Here is a 20,883-nt window from a genome sequence, read left to right on the forward strand (position 1 = left end):
GTAAAAGGGATTAAGAGGATTGGTTCAATCAGAATAGAGCTATAAGGGACTGATGGCAAATCTATGGCACCTGTGCCACCAGTGGCACGCAGAGCCATATTGGAGAACACACGTGGCATTGTTCTATGTCAGCTCCAGTGCACATGCGAGTGCTAGCACGAATCCCAGCGACTGGTTAGGTCCTACAGAGTGGGCCTTCTCCGGGTCCCGTCGACTAAGCAATGTCGTTTGGCGGGTCCCAGGAGAAGAGCCTTCTCTGTGGCAGCCCCGACCCTCTGGAGCCAGCTCCCCCCAGGTATCAGAGTTGCCCCCACCCTCCTTGCCTTTTGCAAGCTCCTTAAAACCCACCTCTGTCGTCAGGCATGGGGGAATTGAAATTTCCCTTCCCCCTAGGCTTATAGAATTTATACATGGTATGCTTGTATGTATGAGTGGTTCTTTAAATTGGGTTTTTTTAGATTATTTTTAGTATTAGATTTGTTTACATTGTCTTTTCATTGTTGTTAGCTGCCCCGAGTCTTCGGAGAGGGGCGGCATACAAATCAAAATCAAAATCAAAATCAAAATCAAAATCAAAATCAAAATCAAAATCAAAATCAAAATCAAAAAATCAAAATCAAAATCAAAATCAAAATCAAAATCAAATCAAATCAAATCAAATCATAAAATAAAATAAAATAAAATCAAATCAAATCAAATCAAATCAAATCATAAAATCAAATCAAATCAAATCAAATCAAATCAAATCAAATCATCAAATCAAATCAAATCAAATCAAATCATAAAATAAAATAAAATAAAATAAAATAAAATAAAATCAAATCAAAAAGAAAGAAAAAAAGAAAGAAAGAAAGAAAAAGAAATCAAGCAAGCTGATTTTCGACCTTGGGGAAGGCCATTTCACCCTCCGGAGGCTTCAGGGAAGCTTCCCTGAAGCCCCGGAGTGTAAAAAAAAATGCCCAATGGGCAAACCGGAAGTTTGAAAAAAACGGACTTCCGGTTTGCCTCCAGAGTGCAAAAAAAAAGCAAAACAGGCAAACGGAAGTCCATTTTTTCAAACTTCCGGTTTGCCCATTGGGCATTTTTTTTTGCACTCTAGAGGCTTCAGGGAAGCTTCCTGAAACCCTGGAGTGCGAAAAACAGCACACTGGGTGTACCTGCCATATAATGTTAGGATAGGATTTGATATCTGGACTTCTGACATAAATGCCTCATACACTCCGACTTCATGAGCCAGAATAGGACTGAACGTAACAACCATATAAATTAAGTCTGCATTTCTGGTGAACTCTACTTGAGGAAGTGACTGGCCATAAAGCGGTTCATGGCAGCCCCCCTTGAATTACAAGAATGTGTCAGCAGGATGAGAACTGTGTGATAAAAGGGTGCATGTTTACATTTCCCGGGATAAACAGGACGAAGGCAGCAATAAAAGACCTTGCCTTGAGGTAAACAGGAGATAGCCATTCTAACAACAAAAGTCCCAGGAAATTGGCCATGAGAGACATTTGTTCAGTAGAAACTAGTTACGTGCCATATGTAGATAGGAAGGACTTGGAAGTTGTGTCATATCATCACCTCGAGGCTCGACTACTGTAACGCTCTCTACATGGGGCTACCTTTGAAAAGTGTTCAGAAACTTCAGATCGTGCAGAATGCAGCTGCGAGAGCAGTCATGGGCTTCCCTAAATATGCCCATATCACTCCAACACTCCGCAGTCTGCATTGGTTGCCGATCAGTTTCTGGTCACAATTCAAAGTGTTGGTTATGACCTATAAAGCCCTTCATGGCACCGGACCAGAATATCTTCGGGACCGCTTTCTGCCGCACGAATCCCAGCGACCGGTTAGGTCCCACAGAGTCGGCCTTCTTCGGGTCCCGTCAACTAAACAATGCCGTCTGGCGGGACCCAGGGGAAGAGCCTTCTCTGTGGGGGCCCCGACCCTCTGGAACCAGCTCCCCCCTGAGATTAGGATTGCCCCCACCCTCCCTGCCTTTCGTAAACTCCTTAAGACCCACCTCTGCCGTCAGGCATGGGGGAACTAAAGCATTTCCCCCTTGCCCATGTTGTTTTGCCATTTGATTGATTGACTGTGTGCCTGTTTTTATATATTCTGGGACTGTTTTATGAATTTATTAATTTTAAATTGTAATTAGATTGGTGGATATTGGATTTGTTATTATGTACTGTTTTTTATTATTGTTGTGAGCCGCCCCGAGTTTGCGGAGAGGGGCGGCATATAAATCCAATAAATCTAATCTAATCTAATCTAATCTAATCTAATCTAATCTAATCTAATCTAATCTAATCTAATCTAATCTAATCTAATCATATCTTAGAGTTACGTTATTGGATGTTTGTATACCACTTGACATATACGTATAACCTTACCCAATTTGCATATTCCCCCCAATAAAAGGGCGTGCACAGCTCAATACTATGTCATTTCACCCGGAGAGAAATGTGTCCAAGTTTTCTTTCTAGGATTCGCGTTCGTGAGTGACCCCACGCGTCTGGGTCGCCCTGAGTCCCTCTGAAGACCTCGATCCCCTCAGGGACTTTGCGGCGTCACAACTGGGCCACCTGGAAATCCATTTTTGGACTTTTGCCCTCCGATATGGCTCTGTGTGTCATTTGCCAATGTTGTTCCTTGAGGAATCTTCTTGTCGTGTCCATTGCATTTGGTTTGGATGTTACATTCTTGGCTTTGCTACTGAGCTTTGCTCTTCCAGTTATTTTCTGAGAAATTCTTCTAAAGGCTCTGGCTACAGCTGGAAATTATTATTGGGTTAGCAGTGTTTCCCAACCTTGACAACTTGAAGATATTTGGACTTCAACTCCCAGAATTCCCCAGCCAGCATTCGCTGGCTGGGGAATTCTGGAAGTTGAAGTCCAAATATCTTCAAGTTGCCAAGGTTGGGAAACACTGGGTTAGAGAACCAGGGGTGGGCCGGACTCTGAACGGGGACCCTCAATAGGGGGGGAACACAGTTCTGGTGGTGGCAAGGTACTGCGTAGGCTAGCTCCGGTAATGCCGCTGCATGTGTGTGCATGACAACCGGTGCTTCCCCAGACTCTGCCTGGCCTACCCTGCCGCGAGGGCTGCATTCCCCTGCCGCAACCCCCTTGCCCCTCCTTCGCCTCTCACACCAGCTCCCCTCCACCACCTGTGTTACCGCCATTCGCCCTGCCGTGCGCGCTCGTACTGGCTCTGTCCGCACTCGTGCCAGCTTCCCCCACCTGCGCTACCACTGTTCACCCTGCTGCGCGCGCTCTCACCGGATTCCCCCACTGCCCATGCTCGTCCCATCTCTCCTCCCATTAGCTGTGCTGCCGCCGTTCACCCTGAGAGCGAGAGGTGAACAACGGCAGCGCAGGTGGCCACTTACCTTATTTTTGTCTGTTTCTGGGTTTTTTCACTTCTGCACATGCGCAGAAGCGAGAAAACCTGAAATCTTGCACGCACGAATCCACGTGTGGGAATGCCCGCATGGGGCGCATGTGCTCCTGGCCCATTCCAGTAGGGCCGGGGGATGATGGCCTACTGCTGGTTAGAACATAAGAGTCGGGGCGGGTCAGCAGGTAGAGTGCTGTACTGCAGGCCACTGAAACTGACTGTAGATCTGTAGGTCAGCGGTTCAAATCTCATCACCGGCTCAAGGTTGACTCAGCCTTCCATCCTTCCGAGGTGGGTAAAATGTGGAGCCAGATTGTGGGGGCAATAGGTTGGCTCTGTTAAAAAGTGCTATTGCTAACATGTTGTAAGCTGCCCTGAGTCTAAGGAGAAGGGCAGCATTAAAAATCAAATAAATAGATAGATGATTGATAGATAGATAGATAGATAGATAGATAGATAGATAGAAAAAATAGATAGATAGATAGATGATAGATAGATAGATAGATAGATAGAAAAAATAGATAGATAGATAGATAGATAAATAGATAGACAGATAGATGATAGATAGATGATAGATAGATAGATGATAGATAGATAGATAGATAGATAGATGATAGATAGAAAAAATAGATAGATAGATGATAGATAGATAGATGATAGATAGATAGATGATAGATGATAGATAGATAGATAGATGATAGGTAGATGATAGATAGATAGATAGATGATAGATAGATAGATGATAGATAGATAGATAGATAGATGATAGATAGATAGATAGATGATAGATAGATGATAGATAGATAGATGATAGATAGATGATAGATAGATGATAGATAGATAGATAGATAGATAGATAGAAAACATAGATAGATAGATGGATAGATAGATAGATAGAAAAAATAGATAGATAGATAGATAGATAGATAGATAGATAGATAGATAGATAGATAGATAGATAGATAGATAGATAAGAACCTAAGAAGATCCCTGCTGACTCGGGCCAAAGCCCATCGAATCCAGCATTCTGTGTCACCCAGTGGCCCACCAATTGTCCATGGGGATCTTCTTTAGCAGAAGGAGAAGGCAAGACCCTCCCTTTCCCCTGACCCCCAACAAATGAGATCCAAGAGAACCCTGCCTGCCGCAACCAACATAGAAGCGGCACATGGACAATACAAAGGGCTATCTTCACTCTGGGACTTTAGCCAACTGATCATATTTCGCTAGCTTCCTTCTCTCTCTCAAAAGACTCCCAAAAGACTTTTACAAGATTGGAACTTTGGTATATATTAAATCCTTCCATTCATTAGACAATTTGTGTGCATCTAATTATTGGGGCCGGAATCAGGACAGAACAACAAATGTTTTAAACAACAGCCGGGCGGACACAGTGGTGCTTTGCATTTTAAATAACGGTTTCTTTTAATTATTTACATTGGTGTCAAGTACAAAAAACCTCAACCAAATGAACAAAAAAAAAGTGCTTCGTTGTTTGTTTTTTTCTTTAAAGATTCCCCAAATTCCCCAATTCCAGGAACAAAATCCAGCTCCTTTCCCTCTTCCTCCCCTTCAGCAGCTAGCGCCCACCCCACACCCCAAATAACACTCACTTTTACACAAACAAGACAACATACACTTGGATGCCTATGCTTCCCTACATATTTATCGTGGCTTCTTTTGAAGGATTCTGGAAATGGTCCTTTGCAGAGTTCCTCCTCTGGTCTCCCTGCTAATCTGCATTTCCTAAGCATTATGGACTTTTTATTTAAACCAGGGTTATCTTCACGGTGTGTATATGCGCAGAGGAAGCCCCTCGAAACTCAAAAAAACTCAAAAAGCAACAGGGGGAAAGTTCAAAAAGTCCGATGTTGAGAGTTGCAAGTTTCACTCAACTTGTTCACCAATCTTTCTTCAGAAATCTCCCACTAGCACCTGTGGACTTGAAAGCTTAGAATTCACCTGTCAGCATGTAGTGGAACATCTCCCAGAATTCTCCCATCACCATAGAGTGGACTTCAACTCCCAGAATTTCCCACCAGCATCTGTTGGAGGAATTCTGGGAGTTGAAGTCCACTAGATGCTGATGGGGTCTGGGAGTTACTAGAAGCATAGAAACATAGAAGACTAACGGCAGAAAAAGACCTCATGGTCCATCTAGTCTGCCCTTATACTATTTCCTGTATTTTATCTTACAATGGATATATGTTTATCCCAGGCATGTTTAAATTCAGTTACTGTGGATTTACCAACCACGTCTGCTGGAAGTTTGTTCCAAGGATCTACTACTCTTTCAGTAAAATAACATTTTCTCATGTTGCTTTTGATCTTTCCCCCAACTAACTTCAGATTGTGTCCCCTTGTTCTTGTGTTCACTTTCCTATTAAAAACACTTCCCTCCTGGACCTTATTTAACCCTTTAACATATTTAAATGTTTCAATCATGTCCCCCCTTTTCCTTCTGTCCTCCGGACTATACAGATTGAGTTCATGAAGTCTTTCCTGATACGTTTTATGCTTAAGACCTTCCACCATTCTTGTAGCCCGTCTTTGGACCCGTTCAATTTTGTCAATATCTTTTTGTAGGTGAGGTCTCCAGAACTGAACACAGTATTCCAAATGTGGTCTCACCAGCGCTCTATATAAGGGGATCACAATCTCCCTCTTCCTGCTTGTTATACCTCTAGCTATGCAGCCAAGCATCCTACTTGCTTTTCCTACTGCCCGACCACACTACTATGAGTGGGTGGGGGAATTCTGGGAGACTTGCAACGTTCACTCAAATTCTTTCCCATCCTTTCTTCGGCACACATGGACTTGAAAGCTTAGAATTCCCCTCTTAACAGGTAGTGGACTTCATCTCCCAGAATTCCTTCACCATCATCTGTCCACTACATGATGATGGGGGAATTCTGGGAGTTACTACAGGCTAATGGGGGGAGGGAAAGGCCGTTTCGTCCTCCGGATGCTTCAGGGAAGCTTCCCAAAAGCCCCAGAGTGTAAAAAAAAAAAAAAAAAAAGTCCAATAGATAAACCAGAAGTCCAGAAAAAAGAATTCAGGTTTGCCTGATGTGCTTTTTTTGCACTCTGGGGCTCCAGGAACCCTCCGGAGTGCAAAAGTGCTTGTATGTATGAGTGGTTCTTTAAATTGGGTTTTTTTAGATTGTCTTTTAATATTAGATTTGTTTACATTGTCTTTTTATATTGTCGTTAGCCGCCCCGAGTCTTCGGAGAGGGGTGGCATAGAAATCTAATGAATACAAATACAAATACAGAAAAACAGCATAACGGGCAAACTGGAAGTCCATTTTTCTGAATCTACATTTTGCCTGTTTGGCTGTTTTTTTCATGTCCCAGGCTTCAGTGAGGCCTGTGCATATGCATGGGGATGGAAGGGGGGGGGGGGCGTGCTAGCAACCCCCACCCTCACCCCTTTGGCACACGAATCAAAAAAGGTTTGCCATCACTGTCATAAATTGTCATAACTTTGAATGGTCATTAAATGGTTGTAAATGGACGGCTACCAGTACTCCCTTTCTTTTCTTCTAGGATTCTTTACACGAATCCCAGCGACCAATAAGGTCCCACATAGTTGCCCCGTCAACTAAACAATGTCTGGTGGGCCCCAGGGGAAGAGCCTTCTCTGTGGCGGCCCCGGCCCTCTGGAATCAACTCCCCTCGGAGATCAGAACTGCCCCCACCCGCCTTGCCTTTCGTAAGCTATTGAAGACCCACCTATGTCATCAGGCATGGGGAAATTAAGATACCCCTGAGCTTATATTGTTTATGTAGGGTATGATTGTGTTACATGGTTTTAATAATGGGTTTTTAAATGTCTTTTTAATACATTGGATTTGTCGCATTGTTGTTTTTGTTGTGAGCCGCTCCGACTCTCCGGAGAGGGGTGGCATACAAATCTAATTAATAATAATAATAATAATAATAATAATAATAATAATAATAATAATAATAATAATACTTCCCAAATGGTCCTATCTGGATCTCTCAATATATACAGTGGTACCTCTACCTAAGAGCTTTTCTAGATAAGAACCAGGTGTTCAAGATATTTTTGCTTCTTCTTAAGAGCCATTTTCTACTTAAGAACCTGAGCCCGGAAAAATTGCGCAGAAAATTTGAGAGCGGCACGAAGGCCCGGCCAGTTTCCTGCCATTCCCGCTTTAATCCCAGCCATCTCAGGCTTTTCTGGGCTGCCAGAGGAGCCTTTCGGTGGCGCTTAAGGAGGCTTTAGCAGTCCAGAGCGAACGAAGCATTTTCCTTTCTCTGGACACTTGGAGAGGGAATAAACCACATCGTTCTGGTGACTCCCTTGCGCTGCCTTCCATACACCCGGCGTGAGGCTGCCTCCCGGAGTGTCTGGGCGCGGAAAGGCAAAAGGGGGCTCTCACCTCACCTTCTTCCTTCGGCAGCAACTGTCCTCCTCCTCTTCTTCCTCCTCCTCCTCCCACCCAAATTCCGAGCTTTTATTTCTTTCCTAATGGGATTGCACACATTGTTTGCTTTTACATTGATTCCTATGGGAAAAATTGCTTCTACTTAAGAACGTTTCTACTTAAGAACCTGGCCACGGAACGAATTAAGTTCTTAAGTAGAGGTACCACTGTATATGGTTCTCCCAATACACTGAACCATCGTATGCTTGGATGGTTGGGTTTCCATTTTTAACTGCCAAGCGACCTAACCCAGATTATTTCCAACCAATCCTAGCTTCGGTGGAAATTCAGCCGCTTGCATTTTGACTAACCGGGATCATTGTATCTTGCAAATGCAGCCGTTGTCTCTACAGCCCTTGGTGATTTGGGGCAGAGATTGTCCCCTGTACTCTGCAATTTAATCCTTTTTTTTAAATTTAAAAGCATCGGGAATTGACTCTGCAGTGATGGAGCTCTGGCCTCACAATCAGGAGGTTGTAAGTTAGATCCTAGATAGAGGCAATTGTAAGGTCTCCTGCTTCGAGCAGGGGCTGGACTAGATGACCTACAAGGTCCCCTTCCAACTCTGTTAATCTCTCTGCGATTCAGAGGTTAAGCAGGTATCCTAGCCTCTGATCCCAGGTCCTTCACATATTCTCCCCGAAAAGTGTGAAGGGGGAAAATCAAGCCATCTTATGTAGCCTTGAAACATGGACTTGCTGACCCCCCTCGCCTGACCCCCCTCCCGAATTATTCTCCATGTTTGGCAAGAACACCTCCCCCCCTTCTGATTTCTAGCTCCCCCCCTTTCCATTTGTTACCGGATCATAGAAACATTCATTGTATTTATTTAGAAACATAGAAGATTGACAGCAGAAAAAGACCTCATGGTCCGTCTAGTCTGCCCTTATACTATTTCCTGTATTTTACCTTAGGATGGATCTATGTTTATCCCAGGCATGTTTAAATTCAGTTCCTGTGGATTTACCAACCATGTCTGCTGGAAGTTTGTTCCAAGCATTATTATTATTTATTATTCATTAGATTTGTATGCCGCCCCTCTCCATAGACTCTACTACTCTTTCAGTCAAATCATATTTTCTCATGTTGCTTCTGATCTTTCCCCCAACTAACCTCAAATTGTGCCCCCTTGTTCTTGTGTTCACTTTCCTATTAAAAACACTTCCATCCTGAACCTTATTTAACCCTTTAACATATTTAAATGTTTTGATCATGTCCCCCCCTTTCCCTTCTGTCCTCCAGACTCTACAGATTGAGTTCATTAAGTCTTTCCTGATACTTTTTATGCTTAAAACCTTCCACCGTTTTTGTAGCCCTTCTTTGGACCTATTCGATTTTATGAATATCTTTTTGTAGGTGAGGTCTCCAGAACTGGACACAGTATTCCAAACAGGGTCTCACCAGCACTCTATATAGCGGGATCCCAATCTCCCTCTTCCTGCTTGTTATACCTCTAGCTATGCAGCCAAGCATTCTACTTTTTCCCCCGACCGCCTGACTGCACTGTTCACCCATTTTGAGATCGTCAGAAATCACGGCCCCTAAATCCTTCTCTTCTGAAGTTTTTGCTAACACAGAACTGCCCATACAATTCTCAGATTGGATCGGCTTCTCTCCGTAAAACGATCGAATGGTTTATATGTGTAGGGAAACCACTTGGAGTTCACTGTTCCAGGATCCATCCAAATGGTGGAATTGGAACACCCCCCTCCCAATCCACCCCCCAAATGCGTCTGTTTCTCACGGAACGGCAACAGGGAGCATCCCATGCTTATCACTTTTTTTATCACGGTCCAACTGTATTTTAAAACGTCTTTGGAATTCAGATCCGATTTAACTCCCACTTGGAGAAGGAGGTTCAGGCTTGGAACTTGCTCATCGGACTGTGTTTGTCCGTCGTTAAAAGCTGATTTTGAACTCAGGGTGCGGCCCTTTGTCTGGGGTGGGGCCTCAGTCTCTCCGCCCATTTGGGATCCACTCCTCGGCGAAGTCCAGGAAAGCAATTCTCCACCCCAGCTCAGAAATCGGAGATAGGACGACGTTGAGGCCTCCCGCCCGTTTGCAAACTCGGTTGCTTGGCCAATGTTTGGTGCATTATGTCCGGGAGGAGACATCGTAAGGAGATTCCTCTTGCGAGCCAACATTTGCTCAAGGGGAAAATTTCACGCTGCAATTGGACGTCGCCGCCGAGTGGTACTTGATTAGTCCTGAGGATGGCGCTTTGGCAGGTTGGGTTTTCTCAACCAGAGGAGAGCAGCTGGTTTCTACATGGACAAGGAGGGGTTAAAAGAGAGGAGGGGGGGAGATCGGGGACACACCGCAACCCCCCCCCCCCCAATGGAGACAGTCTGGAGTCCGGTCCAAGGTCTAAATTCCCCAGCATGCGACTGAGCTGCGGCCATGCGCCAAATGCACCATGAACAGCTCGGCAAGCTCCAGGGATACGTCAGGAGGGGTTAGGACAGTGATGGCGAACCTATGGCACGGGCGCCACAGTTGGCACGCGGAGCCATATCTGCTGGCCGTTGCCCTAGCTCAGCTCCAGCACACATTTTTGGCTTGCATAAAGGCTCTGGGGGAGAATTTTTGGCTTTCCGGAGGGCCTCTGGGGGGATGGAGGAAGGCGTTTTTGACCTCCGCAGGCTCCAAGGAAGCCTTTGGAGCCTGTGGAGGGTGAAAAATGGGCCTACTGGGGCCACCAGAAGTTGGGAAACAGGCTTTCTGGCCTCCAGAGGGCCTCCAGAGGGGCAGGGGGACACAATATTCACCCTCCCCAGGTATTGAATTTTAGGTGTGGCGTGATAGTGACTGCGCGCACGCTTTCGGCACCCGAGGGGGAAAAAGGTTCGCCATCACTGGGTTAGGAGATGCTTCCGAAAGAGGCTGGACAGGGAGATGGGGGTGGGGGTGGGGAACGGGAGAGAGAGGGGGGGTTAAGGTGGAAAAAAGAAGAACAAAAGGAATAAGTACAGAAGCTGCGGCGACAGACCAAGGCATGCGAAAGAGACACACACAAGGGGTGGGGGGGTTGTGTGGGCACGACACACCTCGCAAACGTTAGGGGGCAGGACATCATGTGCTGGAAGCGAAACGACGGGTCAGCCATGGTATTAGATGGCCCTCTGGCCAGCAGGAATGGGATACAGGCAGTCCTTGACTTACAACTGTGATTGAGCCCCCGGAAGGTGCGTCACTAAGCAAGGAATTTTGGTTAAGCGGGTTTTGCCCTTGTTTACGACTTTTCTTGATGGGCTGCCAACATTTTTACTGCCGCACTGTGGGCGTGGCTTATTTTGTGGGTGTGGCTCGATGGTCATGTGACCGGGTAGGAGTGGCTTGCCGGCCATGTGACCAGGTGGGAGTGGCTTGACAATCATGTGACCCAGGGTGGCTTAAAGGTCATGTGACTGGGTGGGAGGGGCTTACCGACCAAGGTATGTTTTTCCAATAGATGCTTGGACTCTTTTTCAATGGATTAAGTCAAATTGTTTGAAGAGACACAAAAAGGAGAAATGATAGACAGCATTATTTGTTGAGGAGCACGGTCACATTTTAAGGGTTTGTACTGAACCCACAAGTTTCAGTAGGATAACAGATTAAGCAAGTAGTTCAATTTTCTTTCATTGCTATAAAAGTTCCATTCTAGATAATGATCAAAATGATCAAAGAGCTTATGGGTAAAAACATGCTATTTAATTATTTCCTATTTTAATTTTTTAATTATTTCCTATTTTAATTTTTTAATTATTTCCTATTTTAATTCTTTAATTATTTCCTATTTTAATTCTTTAATTATTTCCTATTTTAATTAAGGATCATACTAAGGTACTAGAGAAGGAAAGTCAATTAAGAAAACTATTAAGTATTCAATAAAATAGTGCATAAACTTACTACCCCACTGCGTCCCCTGTCCTCCCACCGTGGGGGGAGCAGCCCATCACTGCCGCAGTCGTTAAGGGAATTGCTACATATTAAATGACTGCTAGATCTGCAGGTCAGTGGTTCAAATCTCATCACCGGCTCAAGGTTGACTCAGCCTTCCATCCTTCCGAGGTGGGTAAAATGAGGAGCCGGATTGTGGGGGCAATAGCCTAGCTCTGTTAAAAAGGGCTATTGCTAACATGTTGTAAGCCACCGTGAGCCTAAGGAGAAGGGCGGCATAGAAAAAAAAATTCAAAGAAATAACTAAATAACTAAATAACTAAATAACTAAATAACTAAATAACTAAATAACTAAATGGCACCGGACCAGATTATCTCAGGGACCGCCTTCTGCCGCACGAATCCCAGTGACCAGTTAGGTCCCACAGAGTTGGCCTTCTCTGGGTCCCGTCAACTAAACAATGTCGTTTGGTGGGACCCAGGGGAAAAGCCTTCACTGTGGTGGCCCCGGCCCTCTGGAACCAACTCCCCCCAGAGATTAGAATTGCCCCCACCCTCCTCGCCTTTCGTAAGCTACTTAAAGCCCACCTCTGCCACCAGGCATGGGGGAACTGAGATACTCTTTCCCCCTAGGCATTTACAATTTTATGCATGGTATGTCTGTATGTATGTTTGGTTTTTATAATAATGGGTTTTAAACTGTTTTTAGTATTGGATTATTGTTAAATACTGTTTTATTATTGCTGTTAGCCGCCCCGAGTCTCTGGAGAGGGGCGGCACACAAATCCAATAAGTAAGTAAGTAAGTAAGTAAGTAAGTAAGTAAGTAAGTAAGTAAATAAATAAATAAATAAATAAATATTAGTTTTTAAATGGATCTGCTCTTCTCTGTTGACTTTGCTTGTCCAAAGGTCGTAACCATCAAAATACAACTCATTTGCCAAGCATCTGAATGTCAATTATGTTGCCAGGGGGATGCTGCAATGGTCACTAAGTGTGAATGATGGTCATCGGTCCCTGTTTATTTTGGGCCGTTGCAACTTCGAACGGTCACTAAATGAAACTGTTGTAAGTCGAGGACTAACTGTACGCAGCCAAGGGAGTCAACGGGAGCTCTCCGAGGTCCTGGACCAGCCTTGCCAACCTGAAGGACTGGCCCGACGAGTATTGGTTTCAACTCCCAGCAGGGTTCCCTGCGAGGGTGTGCGGCCTGAGGAATTCCGGGAAACGAAGTCCGCTATCGTACTTCTCCCCCTGGTGACGTACGGCTCCATCCGGCGAGCTTTCCGAGCTGGGGGGCCAAAGGACTTTGAAGAGCGAGATCGATGCTGAAGGGGGAGACGACGACCAGCCAAACGGAAACAAGAAAGGTGGTGAGCAGACGCCGAGAGGTGGGGGGGACGGGAAGGAAAAACGGGGAAGGGGAGGATGGGGAGCGAAAGGAGGGAGAGACGGAGATGGAGCAGAGAAATAGAGAAGGCAGAAGAGTTAAAGAGAGAAAAGCGTAGGGCAGCTGCCCCTAATCTTTCAACGGGGTTGGTTTTTCCATAAAGTTACATTTCATGAAGGGTGAAGGGATTGCCTGCTTTTCAAATGATACTTGGTTTGCCTTTGGAACAGGAGACCACAAGGAAATCCCAATCAGCTTGGATGGGAGACCCCGAGGAAATTTCCCGGTTTAGATTGGGAAGTCAAAAAGACCCATCGAGGAAGCAGGCAAGGGCGTGGCCAACCATTTCTCGAGGCTCGACTACTGTAACGCTCCCTACATGGGGCTACCTTTGAAAAGTGTTCGTAAACTTCAGATCGTGCAGAATGCAGCTGCGAGAGCAATCATGAGCTTTCCCAAAAATGCCCATGTAACACCAACACTCCGCAGTCTGCATTGGTTGCCGATCAGTTTCCGGTCACAATTCAAAGTGTTGGTCATTACCTATAAAGCCCTTCATGGCACTGGACCAGGGTATCTACGAGATCGCCTTCTGCCGCACGAATCCCAGCGACCGGTTAGGTCCCACAGAGTTGGCCTTCTCCAGGTCCCGTCAACAAAACAATGTCGCTTGGCGGGGCCCAGGGGAAAGGGGCAGCATACAAATCCATTAAATAATAAAAATCCAATAAATAATAATAATAATAATAATTTCTGAGGGGCCATTAAGAAAATTCTATAAACTCAAGTCTAGCTCAACTCAAATACTTTATTCAATCCAACACATCTGCTTAGGAAAATATTCTTTCTTCTCTCGTGCTGTCTTTAGGGACCCTTAGCGAGTTGCTACTAGAGGTGGCCTTCACATAATTTACCTCCTGGTTTGCCCAGCATCGAAAATATGAGCGTGTATGTGCACACTCTCACTTTACTCGCACGCACGCCTTCTATGCATGCGTTTTGCTCATGTGTGTAGCTAAATAGGATGGCATGGTGCCGAGGCAGGTGGGTGTAGCAACCTCTGGTTGTTACGCATTATACAATTTCCACCCCAAACGTCCCACAAATTCAGAAGATAGATAAGATATGATCAGCTGGATTGGGTACCTGGTTCTAAGTCAATGTTTTTCAGCCTTGGAAAATTGAAGATATGTGGACTCCCAGGACTTTACCTAAGTTTATGGGAGTGGATTTTATTCGTGCCGCGGAACATTTACAAAAATATACCATATTTTTCAGAGTATAAGACGCACCTTAGTTTTTTGGGAGGAAAATAGGGAAAAGAATCTGTTTACCAGGTATTCATCTGGCTAGCGTCCTTAGCCAGCACATTATTTTATCCCCTGGTTAGGGCTTTAAAAAAAACTTTACAGTAGTACCTCTAGATACGAGTTTAATTCGTTCCAGAACGGAGCTCGTAGGTCGATCAACTCGTATCTGGAACAAATGGCTTTAGACTTTGTTTTTCCCCGCTGAGATAACCAGAAGCAAGGATTCTTGCGCCACCTAGTGGAAGCTCGGCTCGTATCCCGAATTTGAGCTTGGGTGTCGAACAGAAATTTCGCTCCCGTCGTGGCTCGTAACTTGGAATACTCGCATGTGGAGCAGCTCGTATCTAGAGGTACTACTGTATTTGGAGAGAGTAACAATGAAAGAACTTGCAAGCTGGTAAGATCTGGGAACATTGTTAGCACCTGGTTAGGGCTGGAAAGAATCATTTGGAGCAAGTAAAGCAATGAGAAAAAAAATCCTAAAAAGACAGGGTTCGGAAAACATTCACCCCAGAGAGTAACAATGAAAAAGCTTGCAAGTGGGTAAGAGCTGGGAACATTGTTAGCACCTGGTTAGGGCTGGAAAGAAACTTATTCGGAGCAAGTTAGAGCAATGAAAAAACCCTGCAAAGACTTAGGGCTTGGAAAACATTCTTTGCGGAGAGAAACAATGAAAGACTCTGCAAGGTAAGAGCTGGGAATATAATAATAATAATAATAATAATAATAATAATAATAATAATAATAATAATTATTATTATTATTATTATTATTTAATAGATTTGTATGCCGCCCCTCTCCGAAGACTTGGGGCGGCTCACAACAAAAATAAAACAATGTTACAATGGAAACAAATCTAATATTAAAAAACAGTTAAAATCATTAGCAACTAGTTAGGGTTGGGGAAAAAAAGCTACATTCAAAGATACACCCAAATTATCAGCCTCTTTTAGGAAGGAAAAAGGTGCGTCTTACGGTCCGAAAAATACGGCAACTCTAAAATAAACCAGGGAGGTAAAACTTTTAGAATATTCATGACTGGGAGAGGCAGTGGAAACAAGGTCAGCCAACGAATGGGCATAGCAGCTGAGTCAGCCAATGAGAGCTAACCACTTCTGAGTCTGTGCAGAGAATTGAAACTGGGAAACTTAAGGAAGGCTGGGCGTGACTCACTCTCCGCTCTTCCACTCTGGACTCTGCTGAAATGAAACTAACTCTTGTCTGCTGTCTGTAACTCTGTAACTCTGCTCAGGGTATTGTAAATTCATCTGTTACTACGTTTATAAAGAGGTCTATGAATCCAGCTGAATCAGTCGTCTGTGTGTGCTTCTGGTCTTGATTTTTTCAACAAACTTTAATAAAAGGGGGAGAGAAAAGAAGGTGGCTTGCAACATTTGGGGGGGAAATGAGAAGCCACGTTTGCAACTAATCGGGGCAGGGAACAGCAGGATGATTAGCTCCATCTGTTGAATTTCTGCCCGACGCACTTCAGTTATGCTGTCCGTTGCTATTAGCCCTGTTGATTTTAAAGATGGGCTGGTAGACAGACCTCTATTTCCGGCTGTCCTACCTTGGCTGAGAAGCTGTAAGTTGCGGACTTCTTCCCGCACCTGAAGCTGCAGCACCTGTTGGAGGACTTCCTGTCGCTGAGACTCCTGGATGATACCCATGCGCTGCAGTTTCTCCCCGTTCAGCCGCAAGAGGGCCCGACCTGCCGAAAAAGGAAGCAAAAAGAGGACTCTTTAAACCAGTGTTTCCCAACCAGTGTGCTGTGAGACATGGTCAGGTATGCCACGAAGAAGGAAGCTCAGCTTCTGGTCTCGCAACTTTTTGCTGAGAGTGCAAAGAGCAAAAAGTTGTGAAACAGAGAGAGAGAGAGAGAGAGAGAGAAAGAAAGAAAGAAAGAAAGATAGCAAGAGAGAGAGAAAAAGAGAGATAGCAAGAGAGAGAGAGAAAGAGAGACAGAGAAAGAGAAAGAGAGAGAGAGAAAGAAAGAAAGAGAGAAAGAGAGAGAAAGAGAGAAAGAAAGAAAGAAAGAAAGAAAGAAAGAAAGAGAGAGATAGCAAGAGAGGCAGAGAGAGAGAAAGAGAGAGATAGTAAGAGAGACAAAGAGAGAAAGAGAGAGAGAAACAGAGAAAGAGAGAGAGAGAGAAAGAGAGAGAGAGAGAGAGAAAGATAGCAAGAGAGAGAGAGAAAGAGAGAGAGAGAGAGAGAAAGAAAGAGATAGCAAGAGAGGCAGAGAGAGAGACAGAGAAAGAGAGAGAAAGAGATAGCGAGAGACAGAGAAATAGAGAGAGAGAGAAAGAGAGAGAGAGAGAAAGAAAGAGAGATAGCAAGAGAGAGAAAGAGATAGCAAGAGAGACAGAGAAAGAGAGAAAGAGAGCGAGAGAGAAAGAGGGAGATAGCAAGAGAGACAGAGAAAGAGAGAGAAAGAGAGAGAGAGAAAGAAAACAAGAGAGAGAGAGAAAGAGAGGGGGGAAGGAGGGAGAGAAAGACATAGAGGGAGGGAGGGAAGGAGGGAGAAAGAGAGCAAAAAAGAGAGGAAGGAAGAGAGAAAGAAAGGGATGGAGAGAGAGAAAGAAGGGAAGGAAGAGAGAGAAAGAGGGAGGGAGAGAGAAATAGAGCGAAAGGGAGGAAGAGAGAGATTTCTTTTGTCCAAACCTTTTTTTAGCCCCCCCCCCCCGCGCTCAATGTTCAAAAAAAGGTTGGGAAACACTGTTTTAAACAACTCTTCCACCCCGCTCAGACAACGCTCTTGTTGCTTGGTGTAGTAGTGGATCAGGCTGGGAGTTCAAGTCCCACCACAGGCAAGAAAGCTGACTCGGTGACTTTGGGCCAATCACTAGGAGATGGTGAGTTCTAGTCCTGCCTTAGCCATGAAAGAGATGTCAACCCAGTGTGCAGCAGCAGTAAAAAAAAAAAACGAATTCCATGCTTGGCATGATTAGGAAGGGAATCGAAAATAGGTCGGCAAGTGTTGTATTGCCTCTGTACCAATCGATGGTGAGACCACACTTGGAGTACTGTGTACAGTTCTGGTCACCTCACGTCAAGAGGGATATAATGGAACTGAGAAAGGTGCAAAAAAGGGCAACAAGAATGATCAAGGAAATGGAGCCCCTCCCTTATGAAAGCAGGTTGCAACCCCTTGGTCTCTTCAGCCTTGAAAGACGGCGTTTAAGGGGGGACTTGATCGAAGTCTATAAAATCATGCATGGGACAGAAAAGGTGGATGGAGAAAATGTTTTTTCTCTATCACACAATACAAGGACGAGGGGGCACTCCCTAAAGCTCATAGGTAAGAAACTGAGGACAAATAAAGGGAAATATTTCTTCACCCAGAAGGTCCGTGGTTGATGGAATTCCCTTCCAGAAGAGGTCGTGACAGCTGTCAGCCTGGATAGCTTCAAGGCAGGATTGGACAGATTCATGGATGCCAAGCGCCTAAAACACGATTTGAGTATTGCCCACAAGATCATATGCTGCAACGTCCTACTGGTCAATGACTACTTCAGCTTCAACCGCAACAACACAAGACCACACAACAGATTCAAACTTAATACGAACCGCTCCAAACTTGACTGTAAAAAATATGATTTCAACAATCGAGTTATCGCAGCGTGGAACTCATTACCGGACTCAATTGTGTCAACCCCAAACACCCAACACTTCTCCCTTAGACTCTCCACGATTGACCTCTCCAGGTTCCTAAGAGGCCAGTAAGGGGCGTACATAAGTGCACTGGTGTGCCTTTTGTCCCCTGTCCAATTGTCTTTCCTTCCTCTCACTTATCATATATATTTTCTTTCTTTCATATATCCTCTCCTCTAAGTTCACTTTACCCTTATATATATTACTACATGTCTATTTTTCTTCCTATGTATTTGTGTATTGGACAAATGAATAAATAAATAAAATAAATAAATAAAAGTGTATCCATGGTGGTTATTGAAACAGATGTCCAGATGCCGCCTTTATGTTGGTTGAGGCAGGCAGAAGTCCCTTGAGTGCCATTTATTATTTTATTTTTATTTATTTATTTTATTTATTTATTTTGTCCAATACACAATAATACACAATGAAGGTTATAGAGGATATGGTAGAGAAGAAATACGAGATATAGGAGAGACAATTAAACAGGGGCCGGAAGGCACTCTAGTGCGCTTATGCACGCCCCTTACTGACCTCTTAGGAATTTGGAGATGTCAGCTGTGGCTAGTCTAAGGGTAAAATGTTGGGGGTTAGGGGATGATACTACAGAGTCCAGTAACGACTTCCATGCTTCGACAACCCGATTACTAAAGTCATATTTTTTACAGTCAGGTTTGGAGCGGTTAATATTAAGTTTGAATCTGTAGTGTGGGTTTTGCCTGCTCTTTCTGCTCAAGATCCCCATGGACAATTGGGGGGTCACTGTGTGACACAGTATGCTGGACTCGATGGGCTTTGGCCTGATTCAGCAGGGCTCTTCTTAGGCTCTTAATAATGCAGCTCTATCCGGATGGATGACCTCTGAAGGAATTCATTTCCTAAGGCCAGATGCCCCAGCTTTTATCTTCCATCCAAAGCCATCTCATGGGGACCGCCTTGGCAGATGGAGGCAATATGTCTCATCTCCCCCCAAGGAAGGCGATTGGAGTTTCCCATCATGCCTTGCTCCTCGTAGCTAGAGGCTGTTGGCTGGGCAGCCTTACAACATCTCCCGTTTCCACTTCCACCGTGTGCAATTCAAGAAGCTTTCTTTATTTGCAGCAGAAAGGGCTGAGTGAGTGGTTCCATTAGTGTTTTATTATTGTGTCCCCTGGAGCAATGGAGCTCTCGTTCTTCGTGAATGCAGGGGACATTAACACCCTTGAAAAGTGCACTAAAGTGCCTTCCACCCCTGTCCTATTGCTCTCCTATATCTCCTATACCTTTCTTCTATTCCTATATCTCCTCCTCTATTCTTTCATTGATATGTTCTATTACTATACCTTCTTTTCTATTCTTTCATAGATATATTTTACTATGAGTATCTCCTCTATAACCTTCATCATGTATTTTACTATGTGTATATAGATATATACCCACTAAAACCCTCATTGTGTATTGGACTAAATAACTACCGTAACTAACTAACTAACTAACTAACTAACTAACTAACTAACTAACTAACTAACTAACTAAATAAAATAAAATAAAATAAAATAAAAATAAAAATAAAATAAAATAAAATAAAATAATAAAATAAAATGTCCAAAGATACTTCACCAGAAGAGCCCTTCACTCCTCCACTCGAAACAGAATACCCTACGAGACTAGACTTTCAATCCTGGGCCTAGAAAGTTTAGAACTAAGACGCCTTAAACAAGATCTAAGTATTGCCCACAAGATCATATGCTGCAATGTCCTGCCTGTCGGCGACGACTTCAGCTTCAACCACAACAACACAAGAGCACACAACAGATTTAAACTTAATATTAACCGCTCCAAACTTGACTGTAAAAAATAAGACTTCAGTAACCGAGTTGTCGAAGCGTGGAACTCATTACCGGACTCCATAGTGTCATCCCCAAACCCCCAACACTTTACCCTTAGATTATCTACGGACGGTTGACCTATCCAGATTCCTAAGAGGTCAGTAAGGGGCGAGTACAAGTGCACTAGAGTGCCTTCTGTCCCCTGTCCTATTGCTCTCCTACATCTCCTATACCTTTCTTCTATTCCTATATCTCTTCTTATCTTCTTTCATTGATATGTTCTATTACTTTATCTTCTTTTCTATTATTTCTTAGATATATTTTACTATGAGTATCTCCTCTATAACCTTCATCATGTATTTTACTACGTGTATATAGATATATACCCACTAAAACCCTCATTGTGTATTGGACAAAATAAATAAATAAAATAAATAAATAAATAAATAAAAACAAAACAAGCTGGATACAGTAAGAGTCATCTTGAAGGCCAGACAAGGGATAACGGATGGAAGCTGACTAAGGAGAGATTCAACCTGGAAATAAGGAGGAACTTTCTGGTGGTGAGAGCGATCCACCAGTGGAACAGCTTGCCACTTGAGACTTTCAAAGGGAGATGGGACTGCCATCTGGCTCAAATGGTGTAGTCCAACCCCCTGCTTGAACAGGAGATCTGTACCATTCTGGAGAAACCTGGCCGCACAATCTCTTGTAGAAATAATCTCCGGTGATGGACAATTTCAGAAGACAAGATGTTCCACTGGTTAATTGTTCTCAGTGAAAGGGAATTTGGATCCGGGAGATCATCTAGTCCAACCTTGGATGATCTTGTCTAACCCTAGTCAGGCTGTTTTCCAAAGCACCAGAGGGCCAGACAAGTGATAACGGATGGAAGCTGACCAAGGAGAGATTCATCCTGGAAATAAGGAGGAATTTTCTGGTGGTGAGAGCAATCAACCAATGGAAGAGAAGCTGCCTTCGTTTGGGCTG

General features: G+C 44.1%; 1 protein-coding gene across 1 annotated transcript in view; it reads right to left on the bottom strand.

Moving 5' to 3' along the window:
- Positions 1-8,831: 8,831 nt before the first annotated feature.
- SAMD10 (sterile alpha motif domain containing 10) overlaps positions 8,832-20,883 on the bottom strand; it is a 48,881-nt gene continuing 36,829 nt past the window's right edge. The window contains exons 4-5 of the mRNA XM_070748769.1: positions 16,005-16,145; positions 8,832-10,117 (exon numbers count right to left, since the gene is read on the bottom strand). Of these exons, the coding sequence (XP_070604870.1) occupies positions 10,002-10,117; positions 16,005-16,145 (257 nt within the window). The 3' untranslated portion in view covers positions 8,832-10,001. The remainder of the gene's footprint in view (positions 10,118-16,004; positions 16,146-20,883) is intronic.

This window comes from Erythrolamprus reginae, chromosome 3 (genome assembly GCF_031021105.1).
Source record: "Erythrolamprus reginae isolate rEryReg1 chromosome 3, rEryReg1.hap1, whole genome shotgun sequence".
Taxonomy (NCBI): domain Eukaryota; kingdom Metazoa; phylum Chordata; class Lepidosauria; order Squamata; family Dipsadidae; genus Erythrolamprus; species Erythrolamprus reginae.